Here is a 15,823-nt window from a genome sequence, read left to right as displayed (position 1 = left end):
ACGAGAATGTCACGACTCCTGTCCAACTAAACTCTCAAATGACCATCAACGACAGTGAATTCTCCCCTTCGGCTTTCCTTGACACCGTCGAAGGGGAGATCACGCTCTTTAGGTCGATAATGCGTGCAAGACCAGTTGGAATCCATCGTCATTTCCATGTCCTGACCATTCGCAATGCGATCTACAAAGACACAGGTCGTCTGATACCCCCGGACGACATATGGCAGAAATTGAGGAGTTGTTGGGATATGGACGCGCTGGAGAATATTGTGCGTTGCTTTAGCCTCTCCCCAAGGCTCCCATCTTGAACTTGCCCAGGACATAGAGGCCGACCATTATCTCGAAGCGTCGGGTTCGAACAATTCAACTCCAAGCCAAATCCCATCACCTTCGCCATCGGACAATCTAAACGATCACCAATTCTTTCGGGAAGAATTTTCCTTGCCTTCAGACGAGATCACGGAGTCCCTCATCATCAGGCGACGTTTGAGGAATACACCGTCGGAGCCTTCCACTCGCAGCCCGTCTCCAGTCCCCCCACCCAAAAGAAAGCGGACGAGACGCAACAACCTTGAAAGAGCGGGACTTGTGGCGGAAAGTGACAGCAGCGCATTGACTCAAAGTGGTGATGAAGGTATCCCCCCTACTCCAAGAGACAGTGTGATGACAGGAACAGACGCAGGCACAGAGGACGGCGAAGAGGACGAGGCAGAACAAGACGCATCACCATGTAAGTTCTACCAATATTTACCTTCCTTGCTGCTTAACATCGGCCTTAGCACCGTCATCGTCGAGGCCTGCTCGCGGCCGTCCGAAAGGGGCGAAGAAGAAGGGAACAGTATCAACTCGCGGACGAGCAACTAAAACTACATCTCGGGGTACTACCAAGAAGAAGAAGCGGTAGATCACGCCTTTAATGATATTGTATAGTCCAAGTTGGTCAAATATTATCTGAGGTCAATTAACCCAATCAATCGACCTCCATCTTGGGAATATTGACGTTGCTGTCTTGGGGTTGTTGAAAACTTCCGCTGTTCTTCCTTCGCTCGGTTAGGAAAGCATCAATCTGTGCTTTCAACTCCGTATCTGTGCAAGATTCTGAGGTCAGTGGCCACCAGCAACGACGTGAAAAGAAGGCATACTTGGTATCACGTCTTCAATGGAAAGAGGAGCCCGATTGAACGGGTCCTTGGAGTCCGACAGTAGATGTGACTTAATCGTGGACCGGTCGAGTGTGGTCTTCGATGAAGGCAGGATCACCGGATCACGCATCACGGTGAACATTAGGGGATCTATGCAGTCATCAGCATCGTTCATTGTGGAACGTACGTGCGTAAGTCTCACCCAAGAATTCATCAGGAACCTCTCCAAGGTCCTCCTCTGCCTCAAGCGTCGCCTTCATTTCCTCGACCTTCACAACGAACAAACGCAACTTCTCGATCTCCGTCACCGATTTCAACGTCCTCCGGATGGCAATGTCGGCCGCGCGCTCGAAGAGTTCTTTCTTGTAACTCCTACCATCACCGGCGACGGCGCAGACGAACTCGGGCTGATCTGCGAGATTCAGAAACACTTGCAAGATATCGCTGAGTAACGCTCGTGGATTGAACCGTAGTTTCTCGGCGTCCCGAACCTTCAAGTCCTGGCACCTAGGTCCGGCTAAGGCATCTAAATTGTAATCTAACATTGCAGCAAGTCGATCGACGATCTCGGGCATCATGAAAGGCGTTTTTGTCTGAGCAGTGAATAACTTCAGAAGCTCGACAGTTGAGCGCCCCAGCGTCGTGTAGCTCGATGCATGGCGTTCTAACGATCGAAGTGTGCTTTCGCGCTCCCGACGGTGTTCCGGTGTTTGGCTTTCCCATGTTGCCTTGTCGTCCATCTCGACTTGGATGTTGTGGATCTGAGTGAGTTCACTCAAGGATTCATCCAGAAGGTATGTTACGTCGTTGATCATGAGGTTGACGAAGCGAACGAATTTGTCGACGTTCCTTAGGAAGGGTTGAGTTAGGCAAGAGCAAGATGAGAGTCGACTCACTTCGCTTCCACGTTCAAAGCTTCTCTGTGTACCGGGTTGTCCCAGATAGCCTTAAGGACGAATGATATGTTCCGACTACGAAGGTGTCAGATAATGGACAATAGCATTATTAATACGAGTGGCCCACCGTGCGTCTATTCAAGTACTAATTCACGATCAAGAACTCGAAGGGATGAAAGATGGCACGCACTGAATTTATCATAGAACTGAGAGCTAGCACCAGTTTGCTCGACCTCTGGAATACGTTAGTTCAAGCATTCGTCGGAGAATGAGCATGTACTGCACCAATATAGAAATGCATCAAAGCCGGCATCAGGTGCTTCAATGCCATGGGATGAGTGTTCAACATGCTTCCCAAGATACCGTTGCGTTCTCGACCATAAGGCCAGATTGCCATGAAGAGAACCTGTGAGTTCAATTAGGACATGCTGGTCATCACACGCAGATGCAAGTTACATCGTTGATTTTGGACTTGAGGAAAGGGTTCTTGATATACCACGTAGATGTGAGGAATGTTAGGATAAATTGCATGACTTCGGTCTTGCCTGAGAGAGCAAAGCTCTCTGGTACGTTACTGTCGTTGATCGACTTCAGCACGCCTCTCGTTGATCACGACAACAGACGCACCGCACGGCGAAGACGAGATAATCCACAATATCCTCGACCAGATATTCAGGCAACACCCTGAATGACATGGGCACTTCTTGTGGCAGGGGCAATCTTTACGGTCGTTGTGAGAGTCTAGATATGATTGAGCAGAGATCAAACGCACTCGACGACGGGCGATGGATGGGTCTTCCTAGGGTCAGCTTGTCGGATTAACCATACAGAGAGGAAGGTTGTGAAGCCGATCGATTGGAAAACGAGCTCCGGGTCTAAGAGCTGTACCTCGAACGAAAGTTGCTGCGCCTTGACTTTGGTTATTTCATCCTAATTACAAGTCGTTTGTATTGGGTATTGTCTGTGTCTTGACACGCGTACCTTTGTGAGTTTGATGGCAGCTTCTATGCGTGCTTGTCTTGGTCCCTGGTGTCATGGTCGAATTTAAGGAGCAAGGAAGACAGTGACCAAACGTACATTCCTCCATGATCCATCACCAGTCAGCATATCTAGATGCCGTTGCATCTCTTCCATGACCTTACTGAGGTCGTTGTACGTTGATATTGTTTTCAGATATCCGTAATGCGACATGGCAGCAGTCAAATAGAAGATATGGGAGATGAAATTCGGGGAAGGGGCTAGGTCGGTGTCGGTGGATGTATTAGACAGAACGCAAGATAACGAGCTCACTGTTTGGACTCTTATTTTTTCCCGCCCATTCGTTGGCCTCCTCGCTCGTGGCCTTTATTCTGGTCTCATCGCTCAGATCCATGCGGGTGGTGTTCGCATAAAACAAGGGATCGATGCGATTCATCTTATAGTGGGACGCGAGCGATCGAGTTAGAAGGGTCGATATTGATAGTGAAAGCACACACTTTACTGTAGTTAGCGTCGATGAAGGGCTCAGCAAATCGATACAGCAAACTTTGCAAGTTGACCACGAAACTATCCGACGCGACAGTGTCAGGTTCTACCTGTGAAATGTAGTATTTGAGGTATACGCAAGGGAATAAAATGATGGGACCTGCCTGCATGCCTGCACGCTTGACATTGAGGGATATTACAGTGTAGAAGTATTGAAGTACGGCATCACGGGATTCTGGCGATGCTCTGACCAAGGTGTTGAACACTTGAAAGAGGGAGGACTGTCGAAACCAAGTATTTTAGATCAGGGGACCAGGTGCAGACAACTGCGTCCTTGCCTGTAGATTCTTCAATGCCCCTCGCAGGCTGGCGTATGTACCTTGTACATCGGTGCCAGCAAGTCTTTCCGGGTCCGAGAAATATGTTTGACCGATTCCAGGCTATCACATCCGTCAACATCGTCCCAGAGGCGCCTCAAACGCAGAGGACCTACCCATTCGCGCGTGAAGACACCTAATCTACATAAAGGTCCCAATAACGACAACCACCCCCGAAGGCCTTCCCATATTTTTGGCCTTCTTGCCATTCCATCACACATATGGATTACACGCCTTCTCATTCCGGCCATTCTTAACCCCCGTAACTGTGGTGATCTTGCCTCGGTGGAATCTCGATCTAGCTTTCACTGCTATCTCAAAGTAATTTCCATTCCCAACGTTCCTCACAGTTGCTGATGACCTCGCAGGTATCGCATTACGCATCTGCCCCTTATTCCCTCTGTTATATATCAAATAGTGAACAGCCCTAAGGCTCAGAAAGCCGACTGGAGCTCTGTCATATCCATCAACTCTGGCGCCGCGTATCTGCCCCCGGATTTATCGGAGAAAGTTCCAAAACTCTTAAAGAAAGAAATTCATGTATTCGAGGGTAATCCCTTCCTAATCCTCGCGTCGTTGCCTCTCTGACCATATCTATCCGCCCCAGGTTATGGGATGTCCGAATGCGTATGTTTACCTTCGCCTTCAAACTCTAGATACGAGATCTTTACCCTTTGTGCCTCAGACGATTGCTGCCATTGGTCAACCGTTCCCTGGCACATTGGATGGGAAGGCGAGGACTATCATCGGGTCAACAGGCTTGCTTCTGCCCGGCCTTGAGGCTCGCACCGTGCGCGAAGACGGCACAGAAGCCGATGTGAATGAACCTGGCGAACTGTGGCTTCGTGGTGGCAACATTGCTCTGGGATACTGGAACAACGACAGCGCCACGAAGAGTACATTCATCGACGGCTGGCTTCACACCGGTGATTCGTTCAGGATCACAGAGGACCATTATTTCTTGTGAGCATATTCTCTTCGCTTGACTATCATGTAGCTACTTAAATGACTCATTGATGGATTATAGTTTTGCGGACCGGGCGAAGGTTAGTCCGAGAGTGTTCTTTGTTCAAAAGGTCCTCAGCGTATCTTTTTAGGATACATTGAAGGTCTCGGGCAGTCAGGTATCACCGGTGGAGATTGAAAACGTCCTCCTCGAGCATCCCGATAAACTTATTGTCGATGCCACTGTCGCTGGCGTCAGCGGAGGGCGTACTTCTGACGAGAAAGTGCCTCGTGCGTGGGTTGTCCTGAGCGATGCTGGGAAAAAGCTAGGACCCCAGGGGGTCATCAGGGCACTCGAAGTATGGCATGAAGCCAACCTTAGCAAATATAAATGGCTTCGTGGGGGAATAGAAATTGTCAACAATGTTCGTCCTCCTTTCTGTGTTTTGTTGCAAACTACTGATCTTGTTGACCCCCTCAGATACCCAAAAACCCTACGGGCAAGGTCCTACGACGCGTATTGCAGGAAAAATACGAAAACAAGCTAAAGAAGAAAGCGAAGTTGTGAGCTGCGTTCGAATGCATCATTCCATATAGCAATGACATTGTATCTACTCTTGGTTCGACTTTATATAAATGTGTACATGTACAATCGCTGAGCCTGCAGCGTGTACTACAATTCGTCAAACAGTTGCGGAAGGTTACCGATCAATCTGTCCCGTAGATTGACACAACTCTCGAGCGCAGCCAGTGCGCACGTCAAAGGAATGGATGTATGTATCCAGAGCGACCTGCGCAAGATCTTGTTCATAGCTTGAATTCTATTTAGCACGTCCGCAGAGCCAGGCTGCGTGGCTTCGGCAGCCTGTGCTGCTTGTGTCCACACCTCCTGCCAGCAGGTCAGGCATTCTCCATGGTTATCACAGCCGCTATTCTCCAGAGGCGGTGCGTTGCTGCGAATGTGTTCCCAGACGTTCACGAGTGAATGATAGGCAGATAGATATGAGGTTCTATCGAGGCCTAGGGTGTCTTCGATGCATTTATGGACATGCGGTGGTGTCTTCGAAGAGTCGAGCCCGAGTAATGGGTTCGAGTTCGATAGAGGTTTTCTTCTTCTCTCGCTTATAATGATATGTCGATATAGTGCCATCCCTTTCAGTCTCCGTAGACCGTGCTTCTCCGCGATAGCCAGGATTGGCGGAAGATAGAAATCGATTGGGGACGAAAAATCTAGCAGTCGCCGGGCTAGTATGTCCATACTAAGTTCGCTCAGACCGTGGTGCCCAGTGCGTAAAGCGGTATCTGATATTCGTGCGCACAAGGACGATGAACCTGTGTGCAGTGGCCCAGAGACTTCTAGGCACTGTCTATAGATATGGGACAACGCCCATGATTCGAACGACACGAAGCCGTACTTGTGCGCCATTTCTGCGATGTTAAGGAGCCGATTCATGGGGAGAGCTGAGCTAACACCCTCCCTATCGCTATTGGCCTCCAGTGGGTGGAGATCATTTGGTCTTAAATCAAGAATGATAAGGTCGGATAAAACAATCTTTTATCATTATTCGAGTACTCACAAAGCATACAGCGCCCAAAGCAAGTCCCGGAATTGCTCTGCAGTATCCGTGAGGGCGACAGGAACATCGCAAATGTTCTTGTTGTCGCCGAGCTTAGGTCGGGGTGCGGGCATTTTGAACATTGACTCAAAAGCGGACGTATCCCGAGCCAGGACAAATCGATGAACCTCCACAAAGGTCAATGTCAGTGTCGGTATGGTCGCCGGTCAAGATTTTCATGACATCTCTTACTCTGAATAACGCATTCTCGACCTTGAACAGACAGAACCCGTCTGTGTTGCCATCTGACTTGTAGTAATCTTCATCGAAGGCGGTGGCATTCGACGGTGGCGGATACAGAAGCGGGATGATAGGGGCCTCCTGTTCGATGTGCGGTATCGCTCCGACCTGCTTTGAAGGAACTGAATAGCTGATGTTGTCGATTCGCGGGCCCCTGTAATTAACGATGATCTTGAGTAATAGACGAAGGGGCTTGGATACTATGTCGGTGAATGACATGCCACGAGCCATCATTGCATGCCCGAGAGGAACGTCGAAGGAGCTATAAATCAAGGGGTAAGGAGGTTGCGGTAAACGGTCACTGTTGCTCTCACATGAGTTTTTAGGAGTTCATAAACGAAGGCCTTAGGGCATAGGTGCTCAGGATGATGGATCGATACACGCAGATGTCTGCCTGTTCACGAATCACAGAACCTGGTGAACACGAGCCCCACACGTGTGTTTCATAACGTTTCTTTTGAAAGCAAGGGTTCAGATTTCCTCCCGGTATCCCCCCTTGTACTTACGGAGAACCGGTAGGAATAACCCCCGCACCACAGGGCTAGGGTGTGAACGTTCTGGTGGTAATAGACCCGGGCTAGCAAGAAGTAGATTCTAAAGGGTCATTGGACTCTCAGATGATACTCCCTTTTGCGTGAATAATGAAGACACCACCTTATCTACCCTGTTGGAGGCCTCATGCTGTGAATTGCGCCACAGAAGCCGTTCATAATGTACATGCATAATCCGAATCGAAATTCCTCGAGTCTGAAGATGGTTGGAAGTAAGTCAAAGAACTCTCACGCTCAGCACAGAAGGGCAAGTTGAGGGCAATCGCTTTGCGATTAATTGAACGTGCCAACCAGTACTACGGGCCATTTCCACGAATCGGCGGAAAACAGGCGAGTCTTCATTAATGATGATATACAACAATGGGTATATGATGTTGTGCAAGATCTGACATACGTATATGTAAGTGCTCGTTTTCACAGATCGAAATGGTGCCACAGGTTCTCTCCCAGTGCCTTGGATTTGTGCTGCAACGCCTCCAACGCTCCGCGTCTACAACCCGCGCTCATGCAAACCTCCAGGATCCTATCGTTTTCCAGTGTCTTTACCATGAAGGTGAGCCGCCGCAGGACATCTACGTCATCAAATGTGAGTGGCCAGTCTGCCATAACCGACCATCTGCTACGCCACGTTGATATACATATGCGATGATCATGAGCTGGGCATTCAGGTGACTGTGAAAAGGATATCGGCTGGGTTCGTTGGCGGTTCCAGTATGATGTGAGAGAGTAGTAGCCCTCAAGAAGATGTGTGCGCTGCGACAGAGTAAGCGTTGCTTGCATGTCGTCGGGAAGTGCATCCGGGAGGTACGGAGATGCGAGGAGTAGTTGCGCGTAGTAGGCGTGTATCTGGAGCAATATCAACCCATGTTTCTCGGCGAACGTTATCGCAGGTGCGGGTGGTAGGTCATGTCGATGTATGCGATCGGCCCATACACTTTGCGTCATTTTCGCTAGAGGAACGTCCCCGCAAGCTAAAGCTAACCGCAGGATACGTATGAGAGTCGCAGACGACGGGGGATTTGCGGTGTCTCGCGCGACGAGTAGGAGTGCGGGTAACAGACCCTTTAATGCCCACGCACTCAAGGAACGAGCGTCGTATTGGCGAGAAAGTTCCGCGAGGGAGAGAAGGTCCTCCATGGTAAGTCCGAGCGGGTTTGGAGGTGTCCTGGTAGTTCCAACGTTAAACAACATGGTAGATCAATGATTGAGAGTTTCACGGACCGCAGAGAAAGAGAGTACAAGAATAGAGAGAATTGGTCGGCGGAATGCCCGTGTAGCAACACAGGATTCCATGGTGTTCGCCCAACATCGCCATCAGACGTTGCGAGCAGCTTAGGGAGTGCAAATGAGTGGTCTACGAGTAATCGTCGTGAGACCTGCACAAGCTATTAGAAAGCGAACGAGTGGCAACATTTTAACCCAATGCGCACCTTGAATGAGGCCCCCTCCACGTCAAAAAAGTAGTCCTCATCCTCGCATTGTTTGAAGTCTCGAGCAACGACCATGTTCTTCTGTCTGGATATTGGATTGTGAGCCACCCCCACGCAAGGCCATGGTATTTAACGGCCAATTTGTTGATGAACATCATTGACGATTCTCCAGAGCAACCATGATCTGTGGACTGCCCTATTATCTGGCTGTCGGCTTCAAAACATAATAGCCATTGGAAGAAAAGAGCAAGGCACTCATAATTGTGTAAATTATAACCTTAGATGACAGGGAGCGCTCAGTGCCGTCTACTCATTGTTGTCTCCAAAAGTGGTAGGCAAGGCAACCCCTATTCACCTTCAACGCGGCCATACAATGTCCAGGTAATTTGAGGATAACAACATCCCGTTCAACCTAAAAACGTGGCGACTTTCAAGAACCATGGGAATCGTAAACTGGTGCTGTACTAAGATATAAGAGCTGGGGAGTCCAGGAAATGAAGGATTATGAGACCAATACGGATGCAATAATGATGGCGAAGACATATCCAAGGCATAAAATCATGAATAGTCAGTTGATCTACAACTATATCAATAATCTATACATAGGCAATAACCGCAGAAGCGGAAGATACAAATATGATGAATATACAAGTCCATAATGAGAACGGTGTAGCAGTCCATATAGCGGACGACCTGTATCACAACGAAAATGCCAAGAAATCAGATCATCTGAACAACAGTAGGGAGGGCGTAACTCACGAAGCTGGTCGTGCGGTTATCTTTGTCGTTATAACGGCGACAAGTCCGTCGATGGCGTTGGTGCCGTTGAGGCCGACAGTGATATAGTGGTTGATACCATCGCTACTATTCGATAATAGTCCGGAGACATATTTAATTTCGCTCAAATATGTGTAGCCACCCCAAAAAGTGTTGGTGGTGTACGTCGTAGTGTTTGTGAGTTCAGCGGTTGGGACAGTTGTATTGGTCATGTTCCCCACCAGCCAATCTCTGATGAAGGAGCGTAAGCCCATCGCGGATGGCATGATGCAGAAGGACGTATGACACACCGTCCGAAATTATAGCCATTGGCGACTATATCGTGTCCGACTACCAAAAATAAGAAGGTTAAATTGATACAATGGCCACCTGGAGATGTTACGCACGAGATATTGGCAGTTCGTAGGAGACGGCCATGAAGATGGAGCCGCTGTAATGATGAAGTCAGCCCTTGGCGCACCAAGTTACACAGCAAACGCACCTGTTGCCCTCTGGCCCATTCTGCACCCAATAACGAAAGTGGTTTCCGCCTTCTATTGACTCTTTGCATGCTCCTAACGCTGGGTCCCCATAGTTCCATCGAATGACAGCGGTTTCGTTCACTGACGTATCTCGGAGTGAGAGGACTTCAGATGCGAGATAAATCTACATACGATAACCATGCCCGTCACCCAGGTTAGCAGCTTGGTTGGAGCCCATATGCTGTCCTAAGCATTCACTAGAAAATCCAAAGGAACTGAGCCTCTGTCAGTTTATTAACCGAGGAATGCAGTATCCATGTCCTACAGAAAGAAATTCAGGAGGCCACCGTCCGTCTCGGTCTCTTTGAGGACCTGTTCGTCTGAGTTCCCCGAGATAATGACATTCAGTGGTTCACCAAGCCCTTCGGGAAATGTTACGGGTATTTGCTATCGTCACAGACCTGTCAATCACTGACAACAGTAAATCCTCAAGCAGACACTCACCGTAAGCATACTGCCACCTTTATCTAAGGGATTATGGAAGCCCTCGGATGGCACATCTCGCGTGGCGCGTCTCCAAAACCAACGAGACGGACTCCAGGTCGTTTCGGCGAGACAGAACCAGGGAAGACATAGTGATACCAGAACGAGTCGTGTGGTCATGATGGTTGAGAGAAAGCTGAGTCGCGCTGATAGCAAGCGGCGAACGGCACCAGCGTCGAAGTCGCCGAAATAAGATGAGGAAGAGAAACAAGAGTTGGCCAAGAATTTAATTCCTTCAGGTCCAAGGATCGACGCATACTTATGGTCATAACTGGGCCGTGGCTTATGTAAGCAGTGCTCCGCTGGAACAACCGCGGTTCGACCAAATTCCTTGAGACTCGAGATCAAATGAGGTAACGTACACAGATGAATTGCAAATGAGCTGCTATTTGGTACAAGATGTTGGACAACAAGTATAAGCAAGAGATGAGTTTGCAACGCCGATGCTGCGGAACTATATGATGGTACAATGGTCGCCAAGTCGCTAAGTTGGCTTGTAATAAACAATGGTCAAGAACTTTTTCCTATATCTGGTCGTGCATCCGACCGCCAACACGCCATTCCTTATCGCGCTGGTGCTAAGGTGTTGCAAGACAACATGGCTTGGTACGGGCAAGACGGATGCATCGTCCGCGAGTCCAGGACCATCAGAGAATGGATCCAAGTGCAAGGGTAAGGCGGTGGACGACGACGGGAGCGGCTGAGATATGTTGGCCGCCGAAGGCGGTAAACTCAGGGGACTGGGCGTCGGCGCGCCTGACGCAGTTGGGGTCTTGTTATGGCTCTGCGATGAAATGGTAGTGACGGTGGAAGGTTTGACTTTAGGGGAATCAACGGGGATCGAGGGGGACGCTGGGAGTGGGATATGTGCAGGGACATCTGATTGCGAACCAGCATTTGGAGCATTTCTGTTCGCTGTGGCGAGATCCATTAACGCCCCTGCAGAATTGAAGGTTCGCCCAGAATTCGCGGGGTCAGAGCCACCAGAAAACGGGGGGATTGGCTGGAGGACGTCTCGTCCACGATCTCGCTCTCGTTCGCGTTCTTTTCGTCGGGTGCTCTTCTCCCTTCCGTCGCGCCCACGAGCATCCCTATCCCGGTCTCTACCCTCTCGATCCCGTTCACGGTCTCTTTCCTTTCCGTCTCGCTTGCCGCTATTAGAACCAGAGGGAGTGGCACGCCCACTACGACCACCATTCACTATACCAACGCCCGGGCTTTTCCCATTAAGGATCAGTCTATCTAAGTGCCGAGGTAAACCCGGGGCGGGTGGAATATTGGGTGCTGCGATAAAGCCCGTTTGATGCGGTGCAGCTGATGCAGCAAGGTAGGTCTCCTCTTCTCGTGCGGCTTCTATGAGTTCAGGTGGGATGACACTCGTCCAGGCAGGCGGCGCGTGCTTATTATGCGGGGTGTCCTGCGATATGACTGGGTGCGGGATGGTAGGATGATTATATTGAGATGGGTAGGAGGACGAGGAATCATCACTCCAAAAACTGGGTCCTGCCTGCATTTTGTACGGATGCACAGTTGGGGGAGAAACCTTGGCAGCAGGTGGTGCCGATGTAATGCCTGGCACTGGTATAGGGACGGCAACGTAGTTCGCAAGAGTGCCTTGATCATCGACGGCGGTAGGGATGTCGTCGGCAACACGCCAAGTCTCGTCGACGAGAAAACGAATGTGGTGAGTGCCAGGAAGGAGAGATACGTTAGCTGTAAAGATGGTGTTATTATTTGGGCTGCAATCGTGTCAGCACAGAGTATCCATGAGAGATCAGGAGGTAGCCTCACTCCGGATCCATCTCCTGTCGACCTTTCCAGTCATCATCACCTGCTCTAGCTAGAAGCACATTTTTACCCCCACCAGTCCATGTGATCTTGACATTTACCGGTTCGTGGATGGGATCAGCCTCCGGCTCCAGGGGAGCGTCCTGCAAAATCTCCCCGAGACCATCAGCTTTCCCGAGGGCCATGGGTATAGTTGAATACACGGTCTCCTGTACGAAGGGCTGGGGCTGATGGGTCGGTAGATTCAGCACCGATGGTATGGATGGATGATAGTGAGCGCCGCCAGTGCGACCCCGCTGCTGATTCGACGGTGGCATAAAATCTCGAGTGTCATTCCTCGCCGAGCGGTAGTAGTTGCCCTGGCGCTGATTTGCCGGCATCGGGTACAAAGTCACATCTGCTGCTGAGAAGTCCTCAGGCAAAGGCCTCCTTCCCGCGGCCGCATCTATATCTGCGCCGTTCCCCGCATTGTTCGAGGGGATATTGATTGGATTCGACTGTGGTTGTCGAAGGGGCGCAGCATTCGTGAATCCCAACTGGGCGAGATCCGGGAGCTCCAGTGATCTTTTCTTCTGGCGTAGAGATTTGTGTGGTTGTTGCTGGGCCCCCTCTGGTGATGAGTTCCTGGGCTTCACATTCGAGTTAGTGTTGCCCATTGCGGAGGAAAGAAGGAGTGGTCAGTGCTGGTCTCGATTTATCTTTGTTTGGGATCAATCTCAACCACAAACAGCCATGTCCGACAAATCCTCACCGCCACCAGAATCGGAGCCCCTGCCCTCATCGGAGAGCGTCCTCCTCATTCCAGAGGCTAGAGATGGCTTCTTTGGCTACTCGGAGGAGAAAATTCTCAAACATGTATGTTACGTGCCAGGCAAACCAAAATTTCTGCAATGATCAGTTGCCGATGCGCGTAGATCGAAGAAAAGTTCCTGGCGCATCGAAGGGCTTCCGATGCACCATCTGACGGGACATCGTCGTTCGTGGGCAGCTTCAAGCAGATTCCCATCAGCCTCCCAGCAGCGGGGGAAGACTACTCTGCTCTAGCGTTGTCTGAAGATGAAGCGGATCATGGACCTGCCAACCCAATGACTGGTCAGAAGCAAGAGGCGGTCGTCCCCCCAGAACTGGAGGCCATGTTTCAAGATTTTCGAAAGTGCTTGAATCTTCGTGACAAGTATATGATGAAATCCAGGCAGCGTTTGGGCGACAATCCAAAAGATTATGATGGTCATTTTCGTGGGTTCGCAGACGGCCAGGCAGACGTGTCTGGCCCGCGTCCTGGCACAGCTATTCGCGATATTCGTCCCGCAGAAGCTTCCTTTGAGAAATGGAAGATATATCCCACACCCCCTCCTCCTCACTGGCACTGGAAAGACAAAGAAACCGTTGTTAGTTCCAACGGCGAGTATACCACCAGCGACGAGTTCGTATTCGCGGACTGCCATATTCCGGACATCCACCCCTGGAAATTCAAAATGGACGAGAAAGGTGTCTTCCAAATATACGATAACCCGGACCAGGACGAGGCCAAGGAACCGCTGTTTTCCGTGCCAGATATACGAGAGTATTTTATTGACCTGGACTACGTTCTGAAAGTAATATCCGATGGACCGACCAAAAGTTTCGCCTTCAGGCGGTTAAAATACCTTTCCAGCAAGTTTACGATGTATACCCTCTTGAATGAGAGCCAGGAACTCGCAGAGATGAAGGTATGTAGCTTTTTCATGTTCTCGACACGGTTATTTACAAGAGGATCACCATAGAGCGTACCCCATCGGTTCGTTACAAGAACCTATCTTAATACCCAGGTCTAATAGCGATGAAGTGACTTTTATAATGTCCGCAAGGTCGATACCCACGTTCACCACTCCAGTAGTATGAACCAGAAGCATTTACTTCGCTTCATCAAGCACAAAATGAAGCGCAGTCCTCAGGTAAGCTTTCCACCGTAATTCCTTGGTAATTCGCTCAAGCAGCCGTGGTCCAAGGATGTCGTAATATTCCGAGATGGCGCTGAGCTGACTCTGGAACAAGTGTTCCAGTCTCTAAAGTTAACCGCTTATGATCTATCCATCGATACCCTTGACATGCACGCCCATTCCGACTCGTTCCACCGTTTCGATAAGTTCAACTTGAAGTACAACCCTATTGGCGAGTCGAGGCTTCGAGAAATATTCCTAAAGACGGATAATTATATCAAAGGGCGATACCTCGCTGAACTCACACAGGGTGCGGGGGATTTACTTCTAATTTCGAACGCCCAATGATACGACTTGGACGTAGAACTTATCACTGATCTGGAGCAAAGTAAATACCAAAACTGTGAATGGCGCATTAGTATATATGGACGCTCTCGCAATGAGTGGGACAACCTCGCCAAATGGGTCGTCAATAACAAGGTCTACTCACATAATGTTCGCTGGCTAATCCAGGTCCCCCGACTGTACGATGTGTACAAGGCCAATGGCTCGGTTAATACGTTCGAAGACATCGTCAGAAGTAAGTTTTTGGCCCTGATACGTTTAATCCTGTTGACGAACGTCTGGAAAGATGTCTTCGAGCCCTTGTTTGAGGTCACCAAAGATCCTTCCTCACATCGCGAATTGCATGTGCTGCTGCAACGTGTCATTGGCTTTGACACCGTCGATGACGAATCTAAAGCTGAACGACGTATCTACAAAAAGTTTCCTTATCCACGCCTATGGAATACGGAGCAATCACCTCCCTACTCCTATTGGTACGTGTGCTACTCAACTGTGGCGCAAACATTAATCCACTTTATCACGCGGATCAGGGTGTACTACATGTTCGCCAACATATCAAGTCTGAATAACTGGAGATACTCCAGAGGCTTCAGTATGTGAAACTTGTATTCGCGAGACAATTCTCTGACTCAGAGTTGGCAGACACATTCGTATTCAGACCACACTGTGGCGAAGCTGGAGATACTGATCATTTAACATCGGCCTTCCTTACTTCACATTCTATATCTCACGGAATCCTCCTTCGCAAAGTTCCTGCCTTGCAATATCTATTCTACCTCAAGCAAATCGGGCTGGCGATGAGCCCGTTGAGCAACAACGCATTGTTCCTCACCTACGAGCGGAACCCCCTCCCGGACTTCTTCAAGACTGGGCTGAATGTCAGTTTAAGCACAGACGACCCCCTCCAATTCCATTTCACCAAGGAACCTCTGTTGGAAGAATACAGTGTCGCCGCGCATGTAGGTCTCAGTTGGTCACCATCCACAGCCTCACCCTTACTATCTCGATAGATTTATAAATTCCCGCAGAGTTCCCTCGCGGAACTAGCCAGAAACTCAGTTGTCCAAAGTGGTTTCGAGATGGAGGTGAAACGTCACTGGCTTGGTAACGACTGGTATCTCCCAGGCGCTGCTGGCAATGACACCAACAAAGTGCGAGCACCCTGTTTTCCATTATGCATGTGTAGCTCAGTTCAATTGTAGACGAACGTCCCAAACAGCCGTTTGGCTTACAGACACCAGACACTAATGGAAGAGCTAGAGCTCATTGGAGCCATCCAGCAAAAGGCCTAGGAAAGGCCCCAGATGTAGACTGAGACCTCTTGACTCT

At 49.7% G+C, this 15,823-nt stretch overlaps 8 protein-coding genes across 8 annotated transcripts; 3 read left to right on the top strand and 5 right to left on the bottom strand.

Moving 5' to 3' along the window:
- Positions 1-38: 38 nt before the first annotated feature.
- Positions 39-904, top strand: PC9H_010630 (uncharacterized protein; the record flags this gene model as incomplete). The annotated part of the gene is made up of 3 exons (XM_036780123.1): positions 39-269; positions 319-730; positions 780-904. 3 exons carry the CDS (start codon positions 39-41, stop codon positions 902-904), a joined length of 768 nt encoding a protein of 255 aa, XP_036627506.1.
- A 66-nt stretch (positions 905-970) lies between these two features.
- PC9H_010629 (uncharacterized protein) lies at positions 971-3,410 on the bottom strand (the record flags this gene model as incomplete). Its single annotated transcript, XM_036780122.1, has 13 exons — positions 971-1,086; positions 1,143-1,292; positions 1,345-1,991; positions 2,039-2,113; positions 2,166-2,172; positions 2,229-2,273; positions 2,324-2,444; positions 2,495-2,612; positions 2,666-2,758; positions 2,811-2,968; positions 3,020-3,064; positions 3,116-3,276; positions 3,329-3,410. 13 exons carry the CDS (start codon positions 3,408-3,410, stop codon positions 971-973), a joined length of 1,818 nt encoding a protein of 605 aa, XP_036627505.1.
- Positions 3,411-3,923: 513 nt separating this feature from the next.
- Positions 3,924-5,392, top strand: PC9H_010628 (uncharacterized protein; the record flags this gene model as incomplete). The annotated part of the gene is made up of 8 exons (XM_036780121.1): positions 3,924-4,005; positions 4,059-4,200; positions 4,248-4,429; positions 4,487-4,506; positions 4,565-4,842; positions 4,907-4,925; positions 4,977-5,249; positions 5,306-5,392. The coding sequence occupies 8 exons, from the start codon at positions 3,924-3,926 to the stop codon at positions 5,390-5,392; spliced, it is 1,083 nt and encodes a 360-aa protein (XP_036627504.1).
- Positions 5,393-5,497: 105 nt separating this feature from the next.
- PC9H_010627 (uncharacterized protein) lies at positions 5,498-6,914 on the bottom strand (the record flags this gene model as incomplete). The annotated part of the gene is made up of 3 exons (XM_036780120.1): positions 5,498-6,341; positions 6,402-6,568; positions 6,633-6,914. The coding sequence occupies 3 exons, from the start codon at positions 6,912-6,914 to the stop codon at positions 5,498-5,500; spliced, it is 1,293 nt and encodes a 430-aa protein (XP_036627503.1).
- Positions 6,915-7,645: 731 nt separating this feature from the next.
- On the bottom strand, positions 7,646-8,736 carry PC9H_010626 (uncharacterized protein; the record flags this gene model as incomplete). The annotated part of the gene is made up of 3 exons (XM_036780119.1): positions 7,646-8,396; positions 8,453-8,607; positions 8,662-8,736. 3 exons carry the CDS (start codon positions 8,734-8,736, stop codon positions 7,646-7,648), a joined length of 981 nt encoding a protein of 326 aa, XP_036627502.1.
- Positions 8,737-9,257: 521 nt separating this feature from the next.
- PC9H_010625 (uncharacterized protein) lies at positions 9,258-10,562 on the bottom strand (the record flags this gene model as incomplete). The annotated part of the gene is made up of 8 exons (XM_036780118.1): positions 9,258-9,354; positions 9,421-9,669; positions 9,729-9,768; positions 9,825-9,868; positions 9,920-10,040; positions 10,092-10,174; positions 10,225-10,346; positions 10,404-10,562. The coding sequence occupies 8 exons, from the start codon at positions 10,560-10,562 to the stop codon at positions 9,258-9,260; spliced, it is 915 nt and encodes a 304-aa protein (XP_036627501.1).
- Positions 10,563-10,926: 364 nt separating this feature from the next.
- Positions 10,927-12,886, bottom strand: PC9H_010624 (uncharacterized protein; the record flags this gene model as incomplete). The annotated part of the gene is made up of 2 exons (XM_036780117.1): positions 10,927-12,181; positions 12,234-12,886. 2 exons carry the CDS (start codon positions 12,884-12,886, stop codon positions 10,927-10,929), a joined length of 1,908 nt encoding a protein of 635 aa, XP_036627500.1.
- A 76-nt stretch (positions 12,887-12,962) lies between these two features.
- On the top strand, positions 12,963-15,786 carry AMD1 (AMP deaminase; the record flags this gene model as incomplete). The annotated part of the gene is made up of 10 exons (XM_036780116.1): positions 12,963-13,085; positions 13,145-13,939; positions 14,078-14,164; positions 14,219-14,459; positions 14,514-14,729; positions 14,781-14,967; positions 15,025-15,086; positions 15,137-15,453; positions 15,505-15,645; positions 15,697-15,786. The coding sequence occupies 10 exons, from the start codon at positions 12,963-12,965 to the stop codon at positions 15,784-15,786; spliced, it is 2,259 nt and encodes a 752-aa protein (XP_036627499.1).
- Between the last annotated feature and the right edge of the window lie 37 nt (positions 15,787-15,823).

This window comes from Pleurotus ostreatus (genome assembly GCF_014466165.1).
Source record: "Pleurotus ostreatus strain PC9 chromosome Unknown scaffold_8, whole genome shotgun sequence".
In the NCBI taxonomy this organism is placed as follows: Eukaryota; Fungi; Basidiomycota; class Agaricomycetes; order Agaricales; family Pleurotaceae; genus Pleurotus; species Pleurotus ostreatus.
Note: the sequence above shows the minus strand (reverse complement) of the source record. Positions and strands in the feature narration are given on the sequence as shown.